The sequence below is a fragment of the Triturus cristatus genome, chromosome 6, assembly GCF_964204655.1.
Source record: "Triturus cristatus chromosome 6, aTriCri1.1, whole genome shotgun sequence".
NCBI classification, from domain to species: Eukaryota; Metazoa; Chordata; class Amphibia; order Caudata; family Salamandridae; genus Triturus; species Triturus cristatus.
Genome location: NC_140589.1, coordinates 1,829,067,637 through 1,829,094,448, shown reverse-complemented (window position 1 = coordinate 1,829,094,448; position 26,812 = coordinate 1,829,067,637). Strand labels below are relative to the sequence as shown.

The following is a 26,812-nucleotide window of genomic DNA, read 5'->3' as shown; positions in this document are numbered from 1 at the left end:
CGGACGCTTGGCGCTCATTCTACCAGACGAGCGATGGCTTCTAAAGCATTTGCTGTAGGGGCTCGTCTGGAAGATATACTTAATGCAGCAGACTGGTTTTCGGACTCTACATTCAAACGGTTTTACTTCAAACCAGTTCTGCAGATGGCCCATTTGGTGGTAAGCTTTAAACTAGCATAATCCTCGCCTCCGGTCCTGACATAGAAGGAAAAATGTCCTAGCTATTGTAACGGAAAGTTTCAATTCTATTAACGACTAGGAGGCGAGGATTATCCCACCCAAGGTTCAACGATACTTGGAGCCTTCCCACCATCGTTGTGGAGTAAGTAATGTTTTAAGCTTATCCCTGCTTTAAATTTGATTGCAAATGCATTGTTTTCTGTGCCATTTTCCCTTTCAGGGCTAATCCTTAGCCATGGTTGTCTCCTAAAACTATGTAAGTTGATTACAGGAATGGACGCAAGCAAACAGGATGCATGAAGTGTCGATGGAGGCTGATCTCGCACCACAAAAGAGGCGGAATGGCCAGAGACAAGGGAGTATGGACCGGCTGGAGTCTCCTAATTGGTTGAGAGTGGACAGACAATCTACCTGTTGGACTCTATTGTTGTGTTTTTTTTGTTGTTGTGACATTCCCATGGTCTCATGGGAATGACAGTTTATTGTGTTTAATTTAAATGTCAGCTATTCAATAAAGAATAACATAATCCTCACCTTCGAGTCCTTAATAGAATTGAAACTTTCCGTTACGACAGCTAGGACATTTTTCATTGCTGCATGTAGTGTCAGTCTCAGCCACTCAATAGTGGCAGGTTACCTCAGCGTGGCTTTAGTGCCTAATATAACAATCAGTATACCTAACAGAAATCAATATAAAGAGAAAACTAAAATACCAAAATAGTATGACAGCTATAAAATGGAGAAAAAAAAACCCAGAAAGGTTTATACAAAACACACAAAAAAAACATTCTCAGTCTAGAGCCCATTGGACAACTACTTCCCTCCAGCATAAACCAATTTAAGAAGATTTCTATATATAATACTCACAAATTCTTGATCATGGTTATTGGCGAAGAATATCTGCAAGCGTGGGGGCCAGTCGTCACGCCGCCTCAGAAGCCCATAGATGCCCTTATGTCCACACATGTAGCAATTCCAAGGATCCTCCTTAATAGCAGCCTGGGCTGCTCCTGGCCCTACCAGCAAGTCAACGCACTCCACACAGAAACACCTATTCACCCAGAGAAACACAACTTGATTAAAAAATTTCAGTGAGACGCAAAACGTTTCACCAATGCCTTACATATTTACTGCCCGACTACTATAGCTTCTTCCATTTCCTACATTCTAATGCAATGTTTTTATTCAATAGCTACCAATAGGGGTCTTTGCTGGTTTCCACTATAAGCTTGAAAAAAAAACAACTGCAAGTTTTAGCTAAAATGTTCAGACACAGTTTCTATAAAGGTCCACAAGGCTCGGCACAAATCGTAGCACTAATACTTTTCTTCACGTTAGTGGTAAAGCTGAAAATGTGATGATCTAAGACAGCACCTATCATTATAGCCATTGGTTGATTTCGATTTAGTATTGCAAAGAGAACTAAAAAGCAAAAGTCTCAAAGTACCTGAACAAAATTTCTTTCAAGATGTCCAGGGAGTAGATAGCATTTAACCAATTGCAGATCTCACTAGTGTTAATTACAGTGGCTTAATATGAATAAGGGTATGTCAGATGCTACTCTGCTTCATAAAGTAGAACCTTGTACCGAAAACTTTCATGAATATGTTGCACATCTGAACTAAGATGCGATCAGTGGATAGGAGCTCGCTTAGCCAAGGGTGGGTGTATGTTCTGTGAGCAAAGCTGTGAAAGGTCTTGAAAATGAAGAACAATTCCCTGAACCCTTTCCATGCACAGGGAGCCAATGAATAAAAGAGGTTCAAGGAGCAGTTAATGTTCTCTAGGCACATGATCAGCCACGTTCTGAAGACTGAAGTATGCTAATCAGACATTCAGGAACACTTTATTAAACCTACAATAGTCCAAGAATCCAGATATGGAGAGTTGCAATGCCATGAATCACACTGCTTCAGACAGAATATTCTGGCTCTGAAAGGGAATGGAGATATGAATCCTGACGGCACAACTGCAGCCACTTGTTGGTTAGATGAAAAATGTATGTCCTTGTACAGCAATCACCGTTATCTAACGAAAGTCTCTGCAAAATGACCCAAATTCCACAGACCGTTTATAATCCCACCAACTAAATATCCTTTTTTTTCTACTTACCTTAGAACGCCCAAGCAATAGGAGGGTTTGCTAACAGATTTGATCAAGAAATCCTGGAGGACCGAACAGGCAAAGTGGGCTTGCTTCTTTGCCAATGCGTAGCAGATCTTAATGCACGAGCACAATACATCTGGAGATGGTCTGTTTCTGCATAGCTTTTCTTTTCTTTGTTTCGTCAAAAACGACGAAGAGTTGTACTTCCACTCGGTGTCCTTTGGTGCGGTCAATGTAGAATGACAAAGCTCTTTTTGGATGCAGTCGATTGAGTCTATCTTTCTCTTTAGAAGGGCGAGGCGGATTTAAAAAGACGGGCAGTCTCTGGCCGATGTGGAAAAGCATCACCACATTTAATAGGAAAGAGGCACAGGGTGGAGAACCAGTTTGTCTGGGAAGAAGTTGGTGTATTGAGGGTGCACAGAGTGCCAGAAGCTTAGTAAACCTCCTGACCAATGTAATTAACCACTAAAAAGACTGTTTTAATGGTCAAGAGATGCAGAGAACAACTGTGCATGGGCTCGAAATGCGAGCACATAAAAAATATTAGAACCAAATGAAGGTCCCACTGGTGCATAATGAAAGGTTTTGAGGGAAACAAATGTTGGAGTCCTTTTAGGAAACGGGACACAACTGGTGACTTCAACAGAGAGGGCTGATACAGCAACTGTGAGAAAGCTGATATGGTTGAAAGATACCCTTAAACTGTGCCTAAAGCAAAGTCTTGCCAGGCTAATTATAAAACAAACAAGACCTCCAACAAATGTGCAATGAAGCGATTAACATGTTTGCCAGTGCTTCAAACTACAAACTCGTCCCAAAGGCAGGTGTATACAGTCTTAGTTGAGAAACGCCTGGCTACTAGAATGACTTCGCAGACTTCTGAATGGAGGTCAAAGACGTCAGATGCCCCCGCTCAATCTCAATGCTTGAAGGCGGAGCATGCGCAGGTTCATGAGCAGGACCCTGCCCTGCTGCTGCAGCAGGAGATCCTAAAGAAGGGGCAGAATAATAGGAGGACCGGTGCTAATGATCAAGAGTTCTGGAGATCATGCTCTCCATACCCAATCCAGAGTCACAAAAATGATGAGGCGCAGTCATTCCTGACCTTCTTGAGAACTCGAGGAAAGAGTGGTACCGGCAGAAAGGGTGTACAGGTATCTTGAGTTCCACCACTAGAGACAAAATGCATCTCCGAGTGAGAGCTGCATTGGAAACTCCAGAACGCAGAAGGGCTGACATTGTGCGTTTTCTGCAGTGGCAAAGAGCCAGAACCAAGGTTCTGCCCAGTCGCGGAAGAGACCTTGCACCACCTCTGGATGTAGACGCCATTCGTGACCCGCGAGGCATCAGCTGCTGAGTTCGTCCGCCCTGGCATTCAGATAGGCTGCCAGGTGTTGTACAACCAGAACAATGGCCTGGTGTTCCAGCCATGTCCAGAGGAGCAGAGCCTACTGGCACTGGTCCATGAGTCACCCCGCCCTATTTATTGCAGTTCCACATGGTGGTAGTGTTGTTCGTGAGCACCTGAGCTAGCCTTCTCTTGATGGAAGAGAGGAAGGCCTTCAATGCTAAGTGGTTCACTCTCAACTCCAAGTTGGTGTGGAGCCGAGACTCCGCCAGAGACCACAGTCCTCTGATCTCCACCTCTCATAGGTGGCCGGCCCAACCCAGGAGTGATGAATCTGTCACCACTGTGAACTCACGGTGGGGAAGATAGAGGGTTTTATCGCTGACCCAATCAAGATTTGTCAGCCACCACTGCAGATCTTTTGCAGTTCCCTCCGAAATCTGGATTTGTTCTGAGAGAATCCCCTGATGCTGCCTCCACTGGAATTTCAGGGCTAACTTCAGAGCCCACATATTACAGCAGCCATGTGTTACCAGCAGGAGGCCATGAGGTCCAGCAGCCTTTGAGTCATTGTCATTGAAATCCAGAACACAGGCTGGAACATTGGAATCATAGCCTGAATATCCTGGACTTGCAGTTCTGCAGGATAGACTCGAAACTGCACTGTGCCCAGAATGGCTCTGATGAAATGGAGCATCTGAGAGGGAGTTAAGTGTGACTTCAGCCTATTGACAGTAAACACCAGCAAATGCAGGTGGTCCGCCGTAGTCTTGAGGTAGAACCATGATGACTGGGGCAAACTTGCCATCATCAGCCACTTTTGTGAAAACCCAAATGATGCCCACTGCAGTTTGCCAGTAGAAAGTTAGGGAGAGGCACTGTGAATAGTGCTTGCACAAGAGCATGGATCTGCGGCTCTTATGTTGTAAAGCCCAGTAAGCACTGCAAGGGATAGTTAAGACTCTGTAAGGCAAGAATTGGTCGTGTGGATGCAGTACTGGTCCAGAACGAAGTCAAATGTAAGGAGTTGCCCATGTAGAGATCACCTAACTTAAGTAAGACCGCAGCACTCCAATAGCACAGCTCAATCGCGGATAGACAACCTTGGTATTTCACTAAGCTCAGAAGTGGTTTGGCAGACGCACAGGTTTTGATGTGATTTGTTTTCAGTTTAGCTGGAAACACTTACAGGCCACAATTACTGTTTGAGACAGCATCCCTTTAGGTTTGGCCTGCGGCACAAAGAGGCTTAGCAGATGTTCAGGCAATAGCAGGCCCGGTTATAAGCAGGCGTTGTTCAGTGAGCGCCTCGGAAGCTAACACCAAACCCATTACAGCTGGGCAGCAAGACAGTATTGCTCATAATTAGGGCCAATTGTGGGTCCAAAGTGCTGATACCGCTCTAGTGAGACTATCCTCTACCAAGGTCCTGCTACGAATGATTGATTCCAACCTCTAAGGGAGAGAACCACACCCTGGGTTTATTTCTACAGTCGTAGCATGGGGATGAAGGGGGAATACACATGACTTGAACGAAATGACGAGTTGGCCCGCAGCTCTGCCAAACTTTTGAAGGAGTGTACCTAACATTTTCTGCCTTATGGAAGCATCCCTGTGGTAGAGCAGCATTTCGTTCACATAGAGCTAAACTGCATGCACTCCGTAGTCTAGAATGATCTCCCAGTGTATTCCGCTGATCTTAAACTTCTAATACTAGGTGGAGGACCTTAAAGACTCCTCTTAAAAATGCTACATAACAAAAAAGATTCCAAGGAAGCCAGTTTCATCGACAAATATATGCTTGGAAAGGAAAACATGGTCATAGATATTCTGGACGACAGTCATACAGCAGACAATGTTCCCCTACAGATAGGAAGACCTTTTTTTTCAGAAATAAGGACGACTTTACAGACTAGAAGGAGGTTGAACGTTATGCAATAATTTATTTACATAAGACAGATAAAAAACACAAGTTACTTACCTGTACACTGTGGTTCTCCAGTATTGATATATTTTATAGATTCACATGCTTAAATCTTCCCAGTCGTCATGGTGGGAGTCCCACAGTAACAGTAAAATAGCAGTATTAAAACTTTAACATTCAAATGTCAATAAGAATTCACTAGCTTTAGCAACCTATTGCCATTGTTATAAAACATCCAAACTCCAGCCAATCAGAACGCAGACCATTGAATCTCCTTCCCCTTCAGGGCCACCATACCTCGGATTTCGAGCACGAGTGCCACAAGGTAATAAAAGAGGTATGGAAGGTGAACGTGAAATGGGGATGAGGGAGGCTCGTATGTGAATCTGTAAGAGATATCAATACTGGAGAACCACAGTGTACAGGTAAATAACTTGTTTTTTTCTGCAGTACTGTATCTTTTGTATATTCACATGCGTTAATCAGAATAGCAAGCAGTACCAGAGGGTCTGAGGTGGCGGGTAAGGTGAACCATCACACCATGCGACCCAAAAACTAACCACTTATGGTAATCATAAAGAGCATCTAACATGAACGCACAATAATGTTTATATATGCTAAAACATAAAATAGAAAAAATATTCGAGAACATATAAAATACTATCATAACAACAGTACAGTTATACTGCAGAGAAGAAACTTAGAAGACCATACCTTATGCGAATAAACGTCGCAAAGTAGCTTGACCAATGGCCACATCCGCCTTCTGCCAGGCATCCAGGCAGTAATGCTTTGTAAAGGTATGGACATTTGCCCATGTGACCGCCCTGCAGATATTAGGCAAGGACACTCCATCGAATAGGGTGGAGGAGGATGCCACCTTACGTGTTGAGTGCGCTGTGGCCTTGGCAACCTCATGACAAAAGAGAATAGCCGATGAGACCCAGCGAGAAATAGACACCAGCGTCAAATCCTGACCCTTCCTAGACGCAGAGACGGCAATGAATAACTGAGTAGATTTTCTGAAAGGTTGAGTACTTTGCAAGTAGAATTTTAAACATCGTTTAATGTCCAGAGAATGGAGTGCCCTCTCAGCTGGCGAAGGAGATGAAAAGAAGGAGGGCAAAACCACTGTCTCTTTTAGATGAAATGCAGAAGGCACCTTGGCAATAAAAGATGGGTTTGTACGAAGAATTACTTTATCCGGAAATAATTGCTGGTAGGGCTCCATTGTTGTGAAGGCTTGAATTTCACTAATGCTTCTAGCTGATGTGATGGCCATCAGGAAGGCCACCTTCCCAGAGAGGTACTTTGAGTCGCATTTGTAAATAGGTTTCAACGTGATTTCATGAGATGCAACAGGAAAGTATTTAATTGCCACAGCACTGGAGGAGGTCTTACTGGAGGATAGAGCCTGAAAAGTCCTCTCATGAACTCTTATCAGTCTGTTAGACCACAGGGACAAACAACCAAAATGTTGTCTGTACCTGGAGATTTCCACTAAGTGCACCCTGATGGACGCATGCGCCAGACTAGCCTTGGCAAGAGATAATAGATAAGGCAAACCGTACTCCGGCGGCAAAGAAAGGGGATCGGAAGAGTGCGCGGTACACCATATACAGAATCTAATCCACTTGGCTGAGTAACATTTGACCGAAGATGGAGCTCGAGCATTCTGTAGTATTATCTGACATACCCCTGAATATTGCTAATTGTCTAAACTCTGTGTGATGAGGAGCCAAGCCCACAAGTGGAGTGTGCAGACTGGAGGATGAAACACTTGACCCTGGCTCATAGAGAGGAAATTTTCTTTTGGTTGGAAGAGATTTGGAGAAAACTTTGATAGGCAAAACAGCTGTGTGAACCAGTACTGTCACACCCACACCGGGGCGATTAGGATGACACAGCAAGGTTCCCGTTTGATCTTTTGCAGAACCTGTGGAATGAGAGGAAACGTAGGGAATGCGTAGGCGAACGCTTCCTCCGAAGAGAAGTGGAAGGCATTCCCTAGAGAGCCTGGCTGAGGGAACCTGCTGGCGAAGAATCTGCATTTAAAAAAAAAAAAGAAAAGCAACCTTCCATGAGCGAAATTGTAGTTGACACTTGTGCATTGGTTCAAAAGGTGGTCCGATTAGCCTTGTAAGGAATATGTACAAGTTCCATACTGGTGCAGGTGGAGCTCTTGGTGGTATTACTCTTTTTAGCCCTTCCAAAAAGGCTTTAATCACAGTTACTCTGAATAGAGATAAGTGTTGTCTGTTTTGTAGCTATGCAGCTACTGCAACTAAATGCAATCAAATGGATGTATAAGCTTGTCCAGATTGCTGTAAGTGTAATAGATAACAGATTATGTTTTGTACTGAAGCATCAAGGGGATTGGTGCTGTTATTGTTACAATACATAACAAAACGTTTCCACTTTGCTGCATAACATGCCCTAGTAGTAGGTCTCCTAGCCTCCTTTAGGATATTCATACAGTCTGGTAGTAATTGTAAAAAACCAAACTATAACTTCAGGAGCCAAAACACCAGATTGAGTTCCTTGGGACTAGGAAACCTGATTTCTCCATGGCTCTAAGTGAGGAGACTAGAGTGGAGATGCAGCTTTTGGTGTGGAACCACTGACAGCTCCAGCAGGGTGGTGAACCAGGGTTGACATGCCCATGTGGGAGCTATGAGAATCAGTGTGAGGGATGTTTGCCTGAGCTTCCGAAATACCAGCGGAATGAGTGGGAGAGGCTGAAAAGCATAGGCAAATATCCCTGACCAGTTCATCCATAGAGCATAGCTTTTGGAGAGCAGGTGTGGGAAACTTGGAGGCGAAGCTTGGCATTTTGCATTTTGAGCTGTGGTGAACAGGTCTATGTGAGGGAATCCCCATTCCTGAAAGTAGGGAAGAAGAATTTGGGGGTGAAGTTCCCACTCGTGGCTTTGCTGTCTCTGTCTTCTTAGAATGTCTGCAATTTGATTGTTTACTCCTGGAAGGAGTTCTGCTAGGGGATATATTTTGTGATGTATGGCCCATTTCCAAATGGCTTGTGCTAGGTGTGACCAAGTGTGTTCCCCCCTGTTTTTGTATTTAGTACACAGCTGTCATGTTGTCTGTGCGGACTAAGACAGTTTTGCCAATAAGGTGAGTTTGAAAGGCTTTGAGCACTAGAAACACTGCTCTTAGCTCTAGGTGATTGATTTGTAGGCTCCTGTACTTTACAGTCTATAATCGTTGGATTGTGTGAGTCTGTAGGTGAGCGCCTCAACCAGTGAGCGATTTGTCTGCTGTTAGCACTGTCTGTGGAGCAGGGTCGAGAAAGGGCCGCCCTTTGGATACATTTTGTGGGTTCCACCACTGCAGAGAGCGATGGGTGCGGCCCTCCACCAACACTAGATAGGTTCACTGACCCTGCAACTGGTTCCACTGACTAGCTAAGCATTCTTGAAGGGGGCGCTGTGAAGTCTTACGTGGGGAAGAATATAATGCAGGACACCATCATGCCTAGCAGTTTCATTAAGACTCTTGCTGGTAATGATTGGTTGGGCTGAAATTGAGTGAGAAGGGACTGAATACTTTGAATCCTGGCTGTACTAGGAGAGGCTGGAGCTTTGGGAGTGTCTATCGTGGCTCCCGGATAAATTTGTGTGTTGGAAGGCTGTAGATGAGACTTCAGCACATTCACTGTAAACCCTAGTTGGTGAAGTAAGTGAATAGTGGTTTGAGTGTGTTGGAGACACATTTGGTAAGTACTGGCTCTGATGAGCCAGTCGTCCAGGTATGGGAAGACATGGATTTGTCGTCTCCTCAGATGTGCTCGGACTACTATCAACCATTTGGTAAATAGCCTGGGAGCAGTGGTGACTCCAAACGATAGTGCTATGAATTGGTAATGATGACCCACTATGATGAATCTGAGGTATCTGCGATGAGTGGGATTATTGGAATGTGGAAATATGTGTCTTAAGTCTAGAGTAGACATAAATTCGCCCTGCTGTAGAAGCGGGAGCACTTGTTCAAGTGTTACCATGTGGAAATGCTCAGATAGTATGTAGAGGTTTAGTTCTTGGAGATCTAGAGTACGTCTCAAGGAGCCGTCCCTTTTGGGAATGAGAAAGTACAGGGAGTACACGCCTGTCCCTTGATGTTGTAACAGCACAGGTTCTATGGCTCCTTTGGAGAGGAGAGACTGGACTTCTTGCTGAGTAAATGGTCTGGTGACATTTTGTGAGAACGTAGTGGTATTTTTGGAGGATTGCTGGTAAGCTCCAAGCAATAACCATGTTGGATAGTTCCTAACACCCATTTGTCTGTGATGAAAGATTGCCAAATGGGGAGGAATTGTAAAAGATGTCCCCCAACAGGTGTTAAATGATCGAGGGGGGAAGTGTAGGCAAGTCATTGCTTGTTGGGGGAGGGTGAATTACGCGGTGCGGAACCCTCGCCTCGACCTTTGCTGTGGTTACCTCTATATACTCCTCTAAAGAAACCTCTTGTAGAGGAAAATTGACTGTTGCCTTTGTAAGAGATAGTAGTATTGTCTGAAGACACGATTTTCGACCCTCCACGTTAGAAGGAGAGACGAAAGGAGCCCCAATTAGAGGGACACTGTAGAGCTCCCATAGACTTGGCTACCTCGGTGCCTTTTTTTTTTCTTTCTAAAGACTTATCTACTTCGGGCCAGAAGAGATGTTCCATGTCAAAAGGAGTATTTAAAATAGATTGTTGGACTTCTGCTTTGAAACCAGAAATCCTCAACCATGCATGTCTTCTTAGTAACATATAGTGTTGATCTCTCTAGCTGTGGTGTCTGCAGCATCTAAAGTGCATCTTATTGAGGAATTGGATAGGAGTTTCCCATCCTGGACTAACTCCTGGGCTTTTGCTTTGTGCTCATCTGGAAGGTGTTGTAGTAAATGCTCCATTTCGTCCCACAGTGCCCTATCATATCTCGCTAGCATGGCCTGGGTGTTGTCAATGAGCCAATGATATGCTGCTTGGGCGGCTACTCGTTTACAAGAGGCGTCACATAGTTTTGACTCCTTGTCTGGAGGTGGAGCATCACCTTTAGTCTGTGAATTGGCCTGTTTATGGGCATTAGAGTCCACCAAAGAGTCCTGTGGTAACTGTCCTTTAGTAAAGACTGGATCTGAGGTAGCAGATTTATATATATTTTTTTTAATCAATCCTGGGGAGGAGAATGCGTAGATGTCGTCGGCATGTCTCATCATGCCTTTAAGCATAGGTAGAGTGTGACTAGTCTTTTGTGTGGTACTGAGCGTTTCAAATAGGAAATTTTCCTCTAAAGATTCCTTGTGTAACTGTACCCCATGATATTCTGCAGTGTCTAGTGGTAAAATACTGCCCCTCCCCCCCCATCTCCAGATGGGGGTGGAGGGTTAGTTAGTGTGATCAGTAAATGCTGCAAAAGTGTTGGTGTAGGGGGACGTGGTAAAAGACGATGGGGAAGAAATAGTACCCAAATCCTTCCTCTTGAAAGGAATAATGAAAGGTGCTTCCTCTGACTCAGGTTTGCGTTTCTGAGGTGCCTTAGTAAGAATCCGTCCTGTATCTGGATTTATACAAAGTTCCTTTTGTTTTGTGTCCGATTTGGGTATCAAAAATCGGATCCTGCAGTTTCGGAGGAACAAATTTAGGTTTCTGAACAGAGGATTTTGGTGCCAGAGTAGAATCACTTTTTGGCGCTAAAGGTTTCGGTGCCGAAGCAGGCTTTTTTTTAGTGTCAACGATTTCGGCTCCGAAGCAGTTTTCGGCTTCGAGCCTGAAGGTTTCGGCTCGGTGCCAGATTTTGAACTCGATCCCGAGCCAGACGGCTGAGAGACGTGTTTTGGTGCCGAGCCGGAGGGCGGGGCGTCAAACATCTGGCCAGTGCCGACTGTGGCCCAAAGACGGGACTGGTACCGAAGACTTTTGTTTCAGCTGAGTTGGAGTTTGGGTTAAGCGGCGTCCGGTAATCACGGTACGTTGACCATGTTGCAAGTCTTCTTCCAATTCGGAGTCCGATTCTGGAATGGAGACAAGTTCCTCTTGTTCTTCCTCAGCCCCTTGTGCGTCTAATACATGCTTAGATCCTTCGCCGAAGATGTACGGCGTGTACTCAACGTTTTGACTGCATCTCCGAGTTGAGCCAGACGTTCACGGAGCGTTTTCTTCTATCGGAATGATTTGCACGTGTCACAGTCCTGTTCGTTGTGCTCCGGAGACAAGCACAAGTTGCACACTTCGTGCAAGTCGGTGCGCGTATACTTGGCGCGGCACTGAGGGCAGAATTTGAATGGAGTCCGTTCCATCAACTGCGAAGTGGACAGATGCGGTTAGGCCAGACGGACTTTCCAAGATCTTCGATCGGAATAGAGGTTTACCTCTACAGATAGGATATGAGGATGAAGTGGGATATGCGTTTGAAACAATACAGACATGGGTAAAGTGGATTGTGCACCAAGGGGAATCCCAAGAACGTCTCCGAACCGGAGCACAGCAATACACGTTTGAACCCAATGACGGAAAAAACACAATCTAACAATGGAGTCGATGCCCCTACGCACTATCACCGAAAGGAGGAGTCACCTACCTTGTGACTGGAAAGACTTTTTAGAAGAAAAACGACTTGCAAATGTCCGGACCCAACACTAGGTGGCAGGAGTATGCAAACCATGTGATCTACAGCTCACATGCCTCAAACATAGCTGTCCTGCAAGTCCAACGCTGCCATCCAGTCTCCTGGGTCCAAGGCAGACAAGCCCTGAGTTAACATGCACATTTTTAATTTTTCCTGAAGAAGTTGAGGGGCCACAGATCTAAAATAAGAGGAAGGCCTTTGTCGTTTTCGGGAACCAAAAAGTAGCGGGAATAGAAACCTCAGACTACTACCAACACCGGAACTCTCTCTATGGCTCCCTTGACCAAGCGAACGATGACTGCCTTGAGGCGAAGGGACAGACGATCCTCCGTGAACCGCTCATGAGATGGTGGCATGGAGGGAGGGGTAGTCACGAAGGGAAGTAGCCTCTTTGGACGATTTGCAAAACAAACTTATCCGATGTGCTGGACTGCCAGTGGAGCAGGTGATGGCGAATCCTGCTGCCAACTGGATGCCCATGCAGATAATGGGGCAGATTAAGAGAGTTTGGAGTCTGCAGCTGCTGGGGACTGGGGTGGCTGGGTGGACTGACCAGGCCGCTGGCTGCCTGACACACAAAGTTTGTGGGTACTGTGCCCTCTGCAGAGACTGGAGAGCATGCGCTGTTCGGTGGCTGGGAGGGATTTGGCGCGGCTGGAAGATCCTTCCGTAGCCATGAAAGGATCAAAAGGCTAATGGAGGGAGATGTGGGTCACAGAAAGGCACAAGGATCTGGCTGCAGTTCGACTATCCTTGAAGCGCTCAAGCGCCGAAGCCGCTTCGTCTCCGACGAGACGGGTGCCATCAAAGGGCATGCCCATAAGAGAGGATTAGACATCCCTCACAAAACAGTTATCCTTAACCAGGCGTGGTGCCTCAAGCCCATCGTTGATGAAACCACTCTGCCCAGGGAGTTGGCTGTGTCAAGTTCACTACAGATAGTGAACTTCGCTGCATCTCTTCCATCAGCAACAGCCTGGGGGAGTACGGCCCGGGCCTCCCCCGGGACCGTTTGGCAGGACATGCGCAACAGTGTACCACAGAGCATGGGAATAATGGCCCAAACGGTTTGCATTCTCCACTGACCACAATGTCAGACTGGCGGAAGAAAACATCTTCTTTGCCAAAGAGTTCACCCTCTTGGATTCCCCATCCAGGGGAGCGGTAGAGAATGCGTTTTGTGATGTCGAGGTTTGGACCACCAAGCTCTCCAGGAAAGGGTGTTGGGCGAGGAAGATTGGGTCCCTTGGAGTGAGGCGGTGGGCGATCATCCTATTCACAGGAGCCCCTGTGGGCATCAGTGATGGTGTCATTGAACAGGAATAGCAGTTCTGAAGGGAGGGCTCCTGATTGCAGCTCTTCTGTCAAGACGTTAGTCTTGACTGCCACCGAGAGCAATTGAAGGTCGAGGACCTCAGATGCTCTCCACACAACCACTGCATAAGAAGCTTCCTCCTCCGTAACCACGGTAGGGGGAGAAAGCATACCACAGACCTAAAAAACAAATGGAAAAAGTTTACTAGGCCCACAGGCCTGTTAACTTAAATAATCGACTTGACCTAAGTGTAATGCTCTTGACCCATAAATCTGTTTCAAATTTTGTGATCCTAGTCAAATATTTTAATTCACTGAGCCGCCATTTTCTTCATTATCACACATGAGAGCAAGTTTCAATATACATACGCGCGTTCAGCATGTCTGCTGTACAAAAAACTCTCGATTGATTTAACAGACTAAATGTTTGCTCCATATATAATGCAAATCTAGCCACACATCGGAAACACATGACCCTAAAATAATAATAATTGGAAATCAAGTTTCTGCAAATATTTTTCAAGTATAGTGTTCTGATTGGTTTTGTTAGCATTTAAATCTTTATTTGCATCACACTTCTGAATTTCAAAACTAAAATGTGCTTCCGTAATTCTTGGTATATTTTGAAATGTTTGTAGTATTCATTTCCAACCTATTTAAATGTGTTAGGAAAAAACCTGACATTTTACAGCCTTTTGTTTCGCAATGTGTGCGAGACAGCTCACTTGACAAAAGCCTTTAACCGTAGTAAGAGAAAAAAACGTAAACACCATATCAAAGGATAAGATAAGCAGCAATTAGTAAAAGGACAACTGACATTTGACCAGTCTTTGAAACAGACAGCAAATGGGTCAAGATTAAAACAAGATTTAGACACATCTTTATTGCTCATTCAGTTTCTGAATGAACATAACACTTGTTCCTTTCCTAAAAATAGCTTGACCTGATAAATTCTTACTCGCCATAGCGAGTGGGCAAGTACATATTTAGAGGCCCGATACCAGTACCTGGAGAAGTATCCAGTCCGCTGGATTTACCCAGTTACTCACAGCAGTTCATGTTCGGGATTTCCTCAAATGAGTGGCATTCCTCAGGGTCCAACGACCCTTTCATTCCTCCCAGTGTCCTAACCCAAGGAAATAGGGCTCAGGTTCCAATCTTGGAGGCAAGGTTCCGGTCGGCGCAAAATACGGCGTTGGGCGACAGTCCATTGGCTCTGTATTGGAGTCGGAGATCAGTCGGGGATGGCGCCTCAGGTGGGCGCTGGAAGGGTCGGCATCAGGACAGGCATTGGGGAAAGGTCGAGATAGTATGACCGGCACCAGTTTGATGCTTGGGGCACGATTGGGGCCAGAGCCACCAGCGCGGAACCAGGAAGGGCACCTTCCAACCCCGCGGGCCTGAAGACACACCGGTGGGGTTGGGCCACCCACATATGAGGAGCATGGTCTCATAAAACTCTTTTAGTTGGGCGGGGGTCACTCCGGCTACCAGAAAGTCGGGGAGCCATGGCGTCGGTGCAGGCTCTACTATGAAGCCAGACATTAAATGACAATGCTCTCTCATCTTGTTAGCCGACAGACGAGGAGAAGTCAAAGACCTCTTCGACAATTACTTCTTCTATTGACACTTACCCAGATGTCTTGAGGATCTGGAGTGGGACGGGGATTTCGGACTCCGCGACCATTCCAGGGACCTTCTCCGCAAGGCCTTAGGATTCATGGAGTGGCAGTCTGAGCAGGACTTCGGATCATGGTCGCACTAGAGACACTACAGCATATAAGATGTGGTCCCATCTAACAGAAGCACCACCCTAAATATTCGCAGGCTGTTCAGAATTCAGAGATATGCAGCGAAGACCTGGCCTAGATCTGGCTGCCTGATATTAGACCTGGAGAAGGCCTTTGACTCACTGGAATGGACTTATCTAGCGGCAGTTCTGCGCAAGTATGAGCTAGGAGATGAATATCTACAATTGCTGTACCAACGCCCAACAGTTACCAACGCCCAACAGTGAGAGTCCGCACGGGCAAGCTCCTGTCGGACGAAATAAGGGTGAGACGAGGTACTAGGCAGGAATGCCCCTTGTCCCCGCTGCTCTTTTCTCTTGCTATGGAGCCTTTGGCAGCTCTCCTCCGAGAGGCTGGCGCGGATTGGGGCATCCCTTTGAGCGACGGATTACATGCAGTGTCCCTATAAGCAGATGATTTGTTATTATATATACAAGACTTGCATGCTGTGCCGCTGGCAATTTCAGCATTGTTCCGCAGGTTTGAAGCAGTGTCTGGCCTCAGGGTAAACTGGGCCAAGTCAGGCGCCTACTCTCTCTGTGAGACTGTGGCAGATATAGTAATTAATGGGGGGGGGGGGGGGGGTGTGTGTGTGTGTGTGTGCGCGCGTATATATATTCAGTGAAAAAACCATAGGTTTCACACATGTTATAGTTAGCTGGACATTTTACTGATAAAAAAACATGGAAATTCCCCCGTTATAGTTAGTGCAGGCAACTATAACTCACGCGACCGCAATCCTCTGCTGATGCTAATACTGTATTTAGACACTTATTTGCCCATGTCTTCTTCCATTAAATTTTAGCTATACATATATTGCAAATATTTTTTTTTTCATAAAGACACATATGTCATCAGCAGAGGATTGCGGTCGCGTGAGTTATAGTTGCCTGCACTAACTATAACGGGGGAATTTCATTGGTTTTTTATCAGTAAAATGTCCAGCTAACTATAACATGTGTGAAACCTATGGTTTTTTCACTGAATTTGCAAGGTTTTTTAAATGCTAATTCCTAACTAGAACGTGTGTGAAACCTATGGTTTTTTCAGTGAATCTGTACGGTTTTTTAAATGCTAAGTTACTTTACGCCATTCGTGGCGTGCGCGCCCACTTAACGCAGTTCGTTCCGTGCGCGCGCGGTGCGCTTCGCGCACCGTGCGCGCACAGTGAGCACGCGGGGTGGGGAGAGTGTGGATAATTTTTTTTTTTTTTTACCGTACGCGTACGGTAAGCATAATCAGCGATTTTTCGTAAAACAATAAAAATGAATTTTTGGCCTTGGGGGATCTTTGGGGACACATTCATCAAGGCTAGGTGGTTAGGAGCTGTCTATACAGTCCCTTTACATGTTTTTTGCCTTTGTTTTTCCTCCCCCCCTCAGAGTGCGAGAGAGAAAATGGCGGCCGCCGCTTCCTGGTTTCGAACGATTCGAATGTTTACTAAGATCTAACAGCCAATCAGAATCGCGCTCGCGCACGGCACCGTACGGTAAGCTTACCGTAAGCGCACGGTAAGCTGGCTCAGATATATATATTGATTTAAATGCTATTTTCTCAGGAACTACTGAACAGATTTACACCAGACCTACAAAAGGCACTTCCTTGACCTGAGGACTACCTCTCTGCCAAATTTCAAGTAACTCTGTTCAGCCGTTCGGGCTGTAGCTGTGTCTAAAGGTCCTATGGAAAAATGCATGGGAAAAACGCGTTTTGGGACCCCCCTTTTATCTCAGCCCCCGCTTGACGAATCCCCCCCGAGACTTTCAGGGTAGGAGCGGAGCGTAGCGCCCCACCTATTTTGAAAATTTCGCGAGGATTCGTCGACCGGCGCCAAAGTTATTCCAAATAGAATGTTGCGGATTTCCTATGGAAACAGGGTCCTAACTATAACTATCCACTGGTGACCGCCAGTAGAAAAACACACACACACACACACACACACACACACACACACACACACACACACACACCCCCCCCCCCCCCCCATGTGATCAAGGCTCCACGGAGTCGAAACGCGTCATGGCTGACATACCTTGAGAGAATAAACCATTTTCTTGCACTGAACTGCGGTCCGTGCTCCTTTCTTTCTGACATGATAAAACCGCTTTTCAAGGCGAAGGAGTGTTCCTGATAGATAGATAGATAGATAGATAGATAGATAGATAGATAGATAGATAGATAGATAGATAGATAGATAGATATGTATGTCCCCAGGAGATATACTGGAGGGTAATCTGGCAATTCTGGAAGACGCTGCCGCTCAATGTGATGAGCCGCATCACCTTAACTAAAAAGACAGTACTGCCCAGGCTCCTGTATTATTTCGCGAATCTTCCGGTACATGTCCCAGTGAGACTGTTTAGAGACTTGGATGGGTTAATCCGAGGCTTGATCTGGAATACAGGGCGCCCCCGAATTGCATTACAGAAATTGTATGCACCCTCGGAAAGTGGAGGGCTGGCAGTGCCACATCTGGAGCTCTACTACATAGCCGCACAACTACAGTGGGTTGCAAAGTGGCTAAGCGGGAAAAATCTAACGGACACGGCGACAGAGACAACAATCTGGACGCAGACTCAGATATGCGGATTGTTTCACCCACTGGCAAAAATTCCCCGACCGACGCAGATACATATCGAACTGGCACACAGATGCTACAGGAGAAGCCTCCACCTCACGAAAGACACACTCCCCTATGCACTGACACTACCACTTATAGGGACGCCTAGGGGTAGAGATTCTATAACCGACACGACATTGATGCCTTGGACTGAAGCGGGAGTGGAGACACTTGGAGATCTGTACGTAGATGGTGCCTTGTTGTCTTTTGCGACACTAACAGCAGATACTAGTTTACCAATGGGCCAATTTCTCACATATGCAACTATTACACGAACGTTTACTCCAGCATGGGGGGACATAACAAATGAACCGCCGACACATCAATTATTGCAATACCTGCATGTAATGGGGGAGGGGTCACATGTAATACACTGGCTGGTGCAAGCCCTTCTCAGTCATACATTGAAGCCGCTACAGAGGCTTCGCGCACATTGGACTGAGGACAGAGGCCGTCCCTGGACTGATAAAGATTGGGAACGAGTTTTAGCCAGTGTCACACATGTACCGCGTAATTCAAGATTCAAACTAATACAAACATATATATTACATAGGGCATATCTTTCACCAGATAAGATTAACAAATATTTTCATATCAACACCTCCGAATGCCCAAGGTGCCGCCTCCTAGGTGCTAACCTGCTACATATGCTGTGGTCTTGCCCGAAGCGTCACACTTACTGGCGTGCGATATCGGAAACGTTCACTACCTGCACCAACATGGAGGTACATGCCAATTGGGAGGTCTGTATCCTGGGGTTCTATAAAAGAAATAAGGCAAATAAAGCGAGCTTCAGATTCGAGACTTAGGTTTCCAAACAGCGAAACGACTCATAACAAAGATGGAAGCACAAGGATGCGCCAGAGGTATTACAATGGAAGAGGTCCCTAGAAGTGTGGGCACAGGCAGAGAGCACCACCCTACACAGGGAAGAAACGGCAGGGTTGAGGAAACATCCCATTGCACAGACCCGGGATGATATGCTCAGAACGCTTGTGCGCTCCGGTGCCCCACTGCAGACACCTCCCGCACAGCAGGTGGAGCCTAGCACCGGATGTGTCACCTGAAAGTAGAGGATGTGCTGCATCTGTATGCTATCCCAACCACAGTGGTTGGATCAGACAAAGCCTCGCATTCCTTAAAGATGCTAAACGGAAGCAGAAATAACCCTAGCGACCACACGCCCGCATGGGCAATAGAAGTGGCAGCCCACGCTCAATACCGACAAACTAATCTAGACATGGCAACACCTAAAAAGACACACCAGGTATTGGATACATATTCCCTCAGCATATTGATATCTCGTTTGCTTAGATTTATTATCGGTTGTTAAAGGATGTGGTTGAAATGTTCTAAAATAGATATCTAGTGAACAGATGCAACATTCATATATATATATATATATGGATCTGTTTATTCTAGATATGTTCGAAGGTATAATTCAAGAGTTGAGATCCAAAATGAATAACATTCTCATAAGTGTTGCTTCCTTTTATTTATTTTCTATTATTTTTCTTGCCTCTGTCGCACTGTGGATTACTGTTGGGAATAGGCATACCGAACACTTTTATCCTGGCGCTCGATTGGAGATGACAGAATGTGCGGGCCGTAAGTGCCCAAGACGATTAACAACTGCATGAGCATCCATATACTGTAGATACAAACGACACCAGGATTATGTAAAGGAAATACGCTGATTTCTCTGCACAGTGCCATTGAAGAAGAGATGTTGTAATGAAGGTGATGCTTATTGATGCTTGACAATAGATGTATCGTGCCAGATAAAAATGTACTAATAAAGATATAAAAAAAAAAAATGAAAGGGAACCACAACATGAACCCAATCAAAAAAATAAAATAAAAAATAAGATGTGGGCCCATCACTGACAGGCTACATAGGGCTTGAAGCTAGCTTTCCTGGAGAACATCCCTGCCACACCAGGAGGAAAAGCCTCAAAATGAGTTGATAAAAAGTCGAAAAATTCCAGTCAAACTGACTGAAGGGGTAGATCTTATTAGGATCAGCTTTGCTGGCGCCGAAAGAAAAGAACTGACGTCAGTGCGCCTAGGTGGCACTTATATAGGTGTTGCGGATGCCACTTTCGGCGCAGATGACTTACGCAGAGCCAAATGATGCCACCTACCGGCGCGCAGGAAAAATGTTCACAGGATCCAGTCTGATGCCTGGGAAATTCTACAGCTAGAAGTCTCTATCAGATAAGCTAATTTCTCCTTATGCGTCTACAAACGTATAACCATTGCTATACTACTCTTGGCCTCCTGAACACAGAAGGTGCTCTGGCACTGACCACATAGAACACTGTGGGTTTTACCTTCAATAATGTTCTCTTGTGGATCCCTCTCGTATCCCCCACTGTCCTTCCCTTAATTTTTTGCCTCGATGAAGGCCACCAAATTTATTGGGCACTCTTGGGACCATTCGGCACGACTACCTGAGCTTCTTCTACTATCGTTCATAGTTTGGCCTAAAGATAGGTCCAATGCTTACTACATGTGTGGAGTTCTGCAATTATTGTAATCAGTGATTGCAAACCATCTGTCTGGCATTATGACTTGACTGTACATAGCATCACCTTTATATAGGACTGCATTTTATGTGTGACATACTCCGCTGTAGGTAATGCTCATGCCAATTAATATACAAGTTAAACTTGCGAGTTTTAAACTCCAGATATTTAATATAGGTAACAATTTTGTATGTCATGTGTCATTTACATCGACCCTTTTTAAATAATAGCCCCCAGCTACTACATTTTTATCAGATTCTAAGCTTTTAAAGGCTGCTAAAAGTGCACCATTTTAATTATACCCTATCTCCTTCATAATTTCACATCTATGCAACTAGTAAAAGATTTGTCCATCGAGTACAATGTACTGGCTCCCCATGCACAGCATTAAAAGAAAATAAATGAAAGGGGAGCGGGGGAAGGGCAATAAGGAAGTACAATACAGGTCTATGTGGGTAAATACATGCTGCTTATTGCATGCTGTTGTTTTCCTTACCTACAACAGTTATTGTTTCCACACATAAGGACTTCACGACCGCCACAGCATATCGTGCAGTAGGACTGGTAGCCATCATCGTCATACTGATATGCACACTCAAGGAAACAGTTCTGTGACAATATGAAATAACATTTTGAAAGTTATGTTTGCTTGGACAAATAGAGGAGAGTGTGAGAGAGACTTAGTTCACAGAGCAAAAGCTGGGAGGAAACAAAAGGAGAAAAGAGAAAGCACATCTCACGTATGCAAGGGAAAAGCTTGATAGTTAGTAAAAAAGAGGTAATGAGTTCAACCTAAAAAAACATAGGTTTAAGAGAAAGTGTCAAAGATAGAGAAATTAGGATGAGGAAATGTGAAGAGTGAGAAAGAAAAACAGAGAAAAAATAATGTGTGAGAGATGAGAGCAAGACAAGGGGCATTTAAAAAGCAAGTGTTGTAATGAAAGAAAAAGAGTTACAAATATAATTAAAAGTATAGTGTATGTGCGAGGCTGTGGTTTCACCTGGAGTTTAAAAGTTAGCACATTTGAGTCTTCATAAAAGAGCAAGTTTAAAATAAAGTCAAAATAAATAAATGTCTATCAAAAACAAGCAATCTCTTTTCGATGATACAATGCAGTAGTACAATGGTTAACATTGCACAAATTTATATGCTTAGACAAATGTCGGTTTAACAGACTAGCCCTCCCTGCCTTCTGCCTTTTCCCCCAAATCGTCCAATTCTCAATCGGTTAATTATAATTCTTTCATAATTTTTTCCATTTTCTACTACATTTCTCGATTCATGTTTGTGTCTTTTTCTTTCTTACATATCTTTTTTTTCTATCATTCTTTGCTCCAAAATTAATTTTTTTATTGTCTTTGCTTCTAAACTATGTTTCCACTCCATCGCTCATCACCAGCAGGAAGGAATACGGAAACGTCCTCTACGCCGGCATAAACTAGTCTCTACTCCGCAAACTCCAGACAATACAAAACACCGCCGCCAGACTCATCCTCGGTATCCCTCGACACAAGCTCATCACCGAACACCTATGGAAGCTCCACTGGTTCCCCGTCGAGGAGAGTCACTTTCAAGATACTCCCCCACGTCTACAAATGCCTAAACAACACCGGACCCCAATACCTCAACGATACTCACCTTCCACGTACCCAAAAGAAACCTCCGATCCATCAACTGCGTCCTTGCCGAGACCCCACGCATCGGCGAAGCCAAAGCAGGGGAAAGAGCCTTCTCCCACATCGCAGCCAAGAGCTCCTGATCAACATCAGACATGCCCCCTCCCTGAACTACTTCAGGGAGGCTCTCAAGACCTGGCTCTTCGGCTAAATGGAACTGCTTCCCCCTCCAACCCCCCAGCGCCTTGAGCGCCTCACGGGTGAGTAGCGTGCTTACAATTCCCCGAATGATTGTTTGATCTACTAACCTTGCTTTCATTTCCTTCTTTAGAGTATTGCCTCCATAGCTCCTTTATTCAAATGTAATTCTGGTTTTACATTTATACCTTATTTTATGGCCCACACTGCCCCTGATTCTCCGATTTAAATAAAGTGTACTTATTATAATAAGGGTTCCCAAGCACCAGTAATTTTAAAGACTACCCAACTCTGAATATTACTGCCCATTAGTGAAAGACCCAAACAAAATCCTTTCCACACACCAGTATGGCTATAGTTGCAGACATGAGCATTAGAATACTAGGGAAAGGATGTTATCCTTGCTCAATATTCAATACAATAAGGCTTTGTTTCTATAGCATGGTCAGATGCTACAAGAATACAGAAGTAAGCAGTAGACCTAAAGACAGAGGAGGGTTGCCTTTAACGAAAACATTTTAGACAGCTAACCAAGAATGTGCAGAAGTCGTTGTAAAACCAAAAGACAACTGCAGTTTTGTGTGCCTAATGTTCTCACTCATCCCAATACGTTACACCTCCAATGCTACCTTCTCTCATGAACCAACCGTGCTCTCATCAAAGTTATCATAGGTGGAGTGCTCTGAGCTCAATCCAAAATATCAACTCTAGGAAGAAAACTTACCATCGTAAGAACCTGTTCACTTTATATGAGTGGAAGCTTTTAATGGTGAAAGAGGTCCCTGCCAGAGAATGCACCGGAGAGAGTGTTCTCCTTTTCTTCCTGGGCCATGCAAAAGGAGTTTTCCTGCGTCTCTGCGGAAGGTTACAGAATGTTGCAGCCCAGCTTCTTACTTGCTCTGATCCTATCTCTCCCGTACTTAACTTCTTACAATGGCGACCAGTTTCTTAAAGTAACACCTTCAATCACATATATGGACCAGAATACCCCAAAGATATTTTAGACGGTGGTTTGTAATGTGACTCGTGGTATAAAATGGATAACTCCCCTAAGTTTATAGTACTAAAAAACATACTAACGGTAGACTGTGTGCTATACAAATACCAATAACATAACATACATTTGCTCCTGTGGGAGAACTGGGATTATCCAGTTAGTTGCTCCTACAGGTTCCAAAGGCACGCAAACCATGGACTGAAGTAAAAGCATTGCATGTCATTTCCCACAGTTGTGCAATGCCCTTTCGCTCTCTCTCAGTTTGTTTCCCCACAAAAACCTCTTTCAGAAACAGCTAGAGACCTAGTAAGACCATCTCCTGTCTCCCAGCATTGCACAACTAACTTAAGGCAGTATCACACTGTCATATTAAGTGATAACATAATACAATTTGTCGGAAAACAACATTAATTTGCAAATGTTAATTTGTTCACCATTACACGTAGATACAATACAATGCTACATCATCGTAGAATTTATTATGACACCCTTAAAGAAAAATGATACAGTACTGCAAAATATTTACCAAAAGCATATTCTAATAACAATGCCATGCATTTTTAAGCTGTCAAGATTTACATAAAAAAAAAGAAAAAAAAAAGGATAAATGGGACTACTGTGAAATCTTCATTCATTACATTAGTTAACAATTTGGAGAACAAACATTAGTCAAAGAACCTTTTTACTTAACAATGAATACATTTTACATAGTGCTTCATATTGCACTTATGCTATTTTTAAGGGCAGTAAATATGTATGGCTACTACAGAATGAAACAGTCAATTAATGTACCTTAAAAAACATGGGAGGCTAAACTGACCGTGCAGGGATTACAAATTGGGACCGGCAGCTCACAAAAGATATCAGCAGAGTGTGTTTTACCCTGAGAGCCATGTTGCCGGAGTAATATTCAACAGTACACTGATAGAAGTACATTTTGTGGACAGCAGGATGCAGGAGGCCATGAGGCCCAGCAGTCTCAGGGTTACCCTGACCTAAACACGGGAAAAGGGCTGAAAGATCGGGATCAGAGCCCGAATATCCCAGACACGCTGTCCGGGAGGACAGACCCGAAACTGCGCCATGTCCAAAACCGCTCCGATGAAGAGGAGCTTCTGAGACGGAATCAGGTGCGACTTCGGCACATTGATGGAGAACCCCAGCGAATGCAGGAGGTCAGCCATAGTCTGGAGGAGAGAGACGACTGTCCGGGGCAAGCCTGCCTTCAACAGCCAGTCGTCGAGATAGGGGAAGACTAAAACCCCTGATCTGCGCAGATGAGCTGCGACCACCGGCATCACTTCCGTGAACACCCGAGGGGCCTTGGTAAGGCCGAAAGGGAGCACGGTGAACTGAAAGTGCTCGTGGCCTACCGTGAACCGCAGGTAACGCCGGTGGGCCCGCAGGAGTGAGATGTGGAAATACGCATCCTGCAAGTCCAGCTCTAACATCCAGGCTTGTGGGTCGAGGGCAGACAAGGCCTGAGCCAAAGTGAGCATCTTGAACTTCTCTTTGCGGAGGAAGCGATTGACGTTCCGGAGGTCTAAGATAGGACGCAGGCCCTTGCCCTTCTTTGGCACCACGAAGTAGTGGGAATAACAACCACTCCCTACTTCTGGTGTCGGAATGCGCTCGATGGCCCCCATGGCCAAGAGGGCCGCAACTTCCTTCAGAAGAAGCACCAAGTGATCCCCCAACATGCGGTGGTACTGAGGTGGCATGGCTTCAGGGGTAGTCTCGAAGGGGAGGGAGAAGCCCCTTCGGGCTATCTCTAAAACTCACCTGTCCGATGTGATGGTGCGCCAGTGGGGGAGGTGACGGCGAATCCTGCCGCCCACTGGCGTTTGATGAGCCTGAAAGCTCTGACTAGGAAGGTTTGGAGGCAGTAGTGTCCGGGGTGGAGGTGGACTGACCCGCCCGTTGGCCCCTTGGTCCGCCATGGCGTAACCCGCGTCTGCGCTGGGATTGTTGTTGCGCAGGCTTGTGGCTCTGTTGCTAACGCTGCATGGTGACCCTTCCGGTGCCACAAAAGAAGTGAAAAGCAGACGGTGGAGGAGGGCGGACTGCAGAGAGTCCTTAGGACTTGGCTGTAGCTCGGGAGTCTTGAACCTCTCCAACGCCTGGTCTGCTTTATCGCCGAAGAGGCGACGGCCATCAAAGGGCATATCCATAAGGGTTGATTGGACATCCCCCAAAAATCCAGTTGATATCAACCAGGAGTGGCGTCTGATCGCCACCGTCGTTGCAATCGATCTGCCAGTGAGTCGGCGGTGTCTAGGCCACAACGAATCATGAACTTTGCAGCGTCTCTCCCTTCTGCAACAGCCTGGGAGTGAGTTTTCCGGGCCTCTTCCGGACAATGGGGCAGCAAGTCCGCCACCTTATGCCACACACAGTGGGAATAACGGCCAAAGAGGCATGCGGTGTTCATGGACCGCAACGCAGAACTGGCGGAAGAAAAATTCTTCTTCGCAAACTGATCCAGTTTCTTGGATTCCCTATCCGGAAGTGCGGAAGGGAAGGCGGTTGGAGAAGCAGAGGCTTGGACAACCAAGCTCTCGAGGCTGGGGTTTTGGGAGAGGAAAATGGGGTCACCCGGAGCCAGGCGATGGCGGCGTGCCACGTTCCTATCCACAGGAGCCCCTGTGGTGTGCCCAAAAGAACGTCGGAAAGTGCTTAGTTGAAAGGGGAGCAAGGGTTTAGCAGAAGTAGCTGCTGGCTGGAGCACTTCTGTCAGGAGGTTAGTCCTGACTGCCACCGTAGGGAGCTCGAGGTGTAGGGCCTCGGCCGCCCTACGTAACACCACTGCGTAACTAGTGCCTCCTCTGTAGCCATAGTAGGAGGAGACAGCATGCCAAGGTCTGGAGAGGTATCCAGACCTCTGGCTTCCCCCAACTCCTCTGCCCAGTCCTCCTCATACTCGCAGTCGGCTGCGAGAGGGTCTACAGACCCCTCCCAGTCCCCCCCCTTCTTCCTCAGGCCGCTTTACAGGCCGAAAATAAGGAATAGGGACATGGGGATAGAAATCCCTGAGCGGCGTCGAGAACGGCATTGGCTGATGCCGGCTGACGCCGCGTCCCCTTCGGGGCTAAAACCGGGGCCGACGTCGTCCCGAGGAGCGGGCGACGTCAGAAGTGGTGCCGGTGGGGTTGACGTTGGGGGAGGTGTTATTAGGTCAACCGGTGTCGACCGAGATCCAGGCCAGGATCCACGGGGGTCCTGCGGCACCAGAGCGGCCGGCGATGGAACGAGAGGACCTCCAGTCGGGCCCGTGAGGCCCGAAGGAGCACCGGCGGGAGCAGACGGCCCAAAGAGTCGAGCCATGGCCGACAGGAACTCTTGTATCTGGGCCGGATTCACCGACGGACCCAGAAAGGGTGGGTAGGCTGGCGGCAACACCACAGGCTGTGCCGGAGGCGGGAGAGGCACCACCTGCACCCTCAGCCGCGTTGCGTGACCGGCGAGGGGAAGTCGGAGAGCGATGGTGCTTCTTCGCCTTCTTGTGCTTCGCCTTACCTGACCCCGAGTGCGAAGACTTGAAATCGGAGGACTGATGATG

At 46.1% G+C, this 26,812-nt stretch overlaps 1 protein-coding gene across 9 annotated transcripts in view; it reads right to left on the bottom strand.

The window, feature by feature from the left end:
- The window catches only part of DNMT3A (DNA methyltransferase 3 alpha), a 1,939,932-nt gene that overhangs the window by 530,902 nt on the left and 1,382,218 nt on the right, over positions 1–26,812 (bottom strand). For all 9 annotated transcript variants that reach the window (XM_085613211.1, XM_085613216.1, XM_085613220.1 and 6 more), the window contains 2 exons: positions 20,938–21,050; positions 1,048–1,231 (listed from right to left, as the gene is read on the bottom strand). In XM_085613211.1, coding sequence (XP_085469337.1) covers positions 1,048–1,231; positions 20,938–21,050 — 297 coding nt within the window. The remainder of the gene's footprint in view (positions 1–1,047; positions 1,232–20,937; positions 21,051–26,812) is intronic.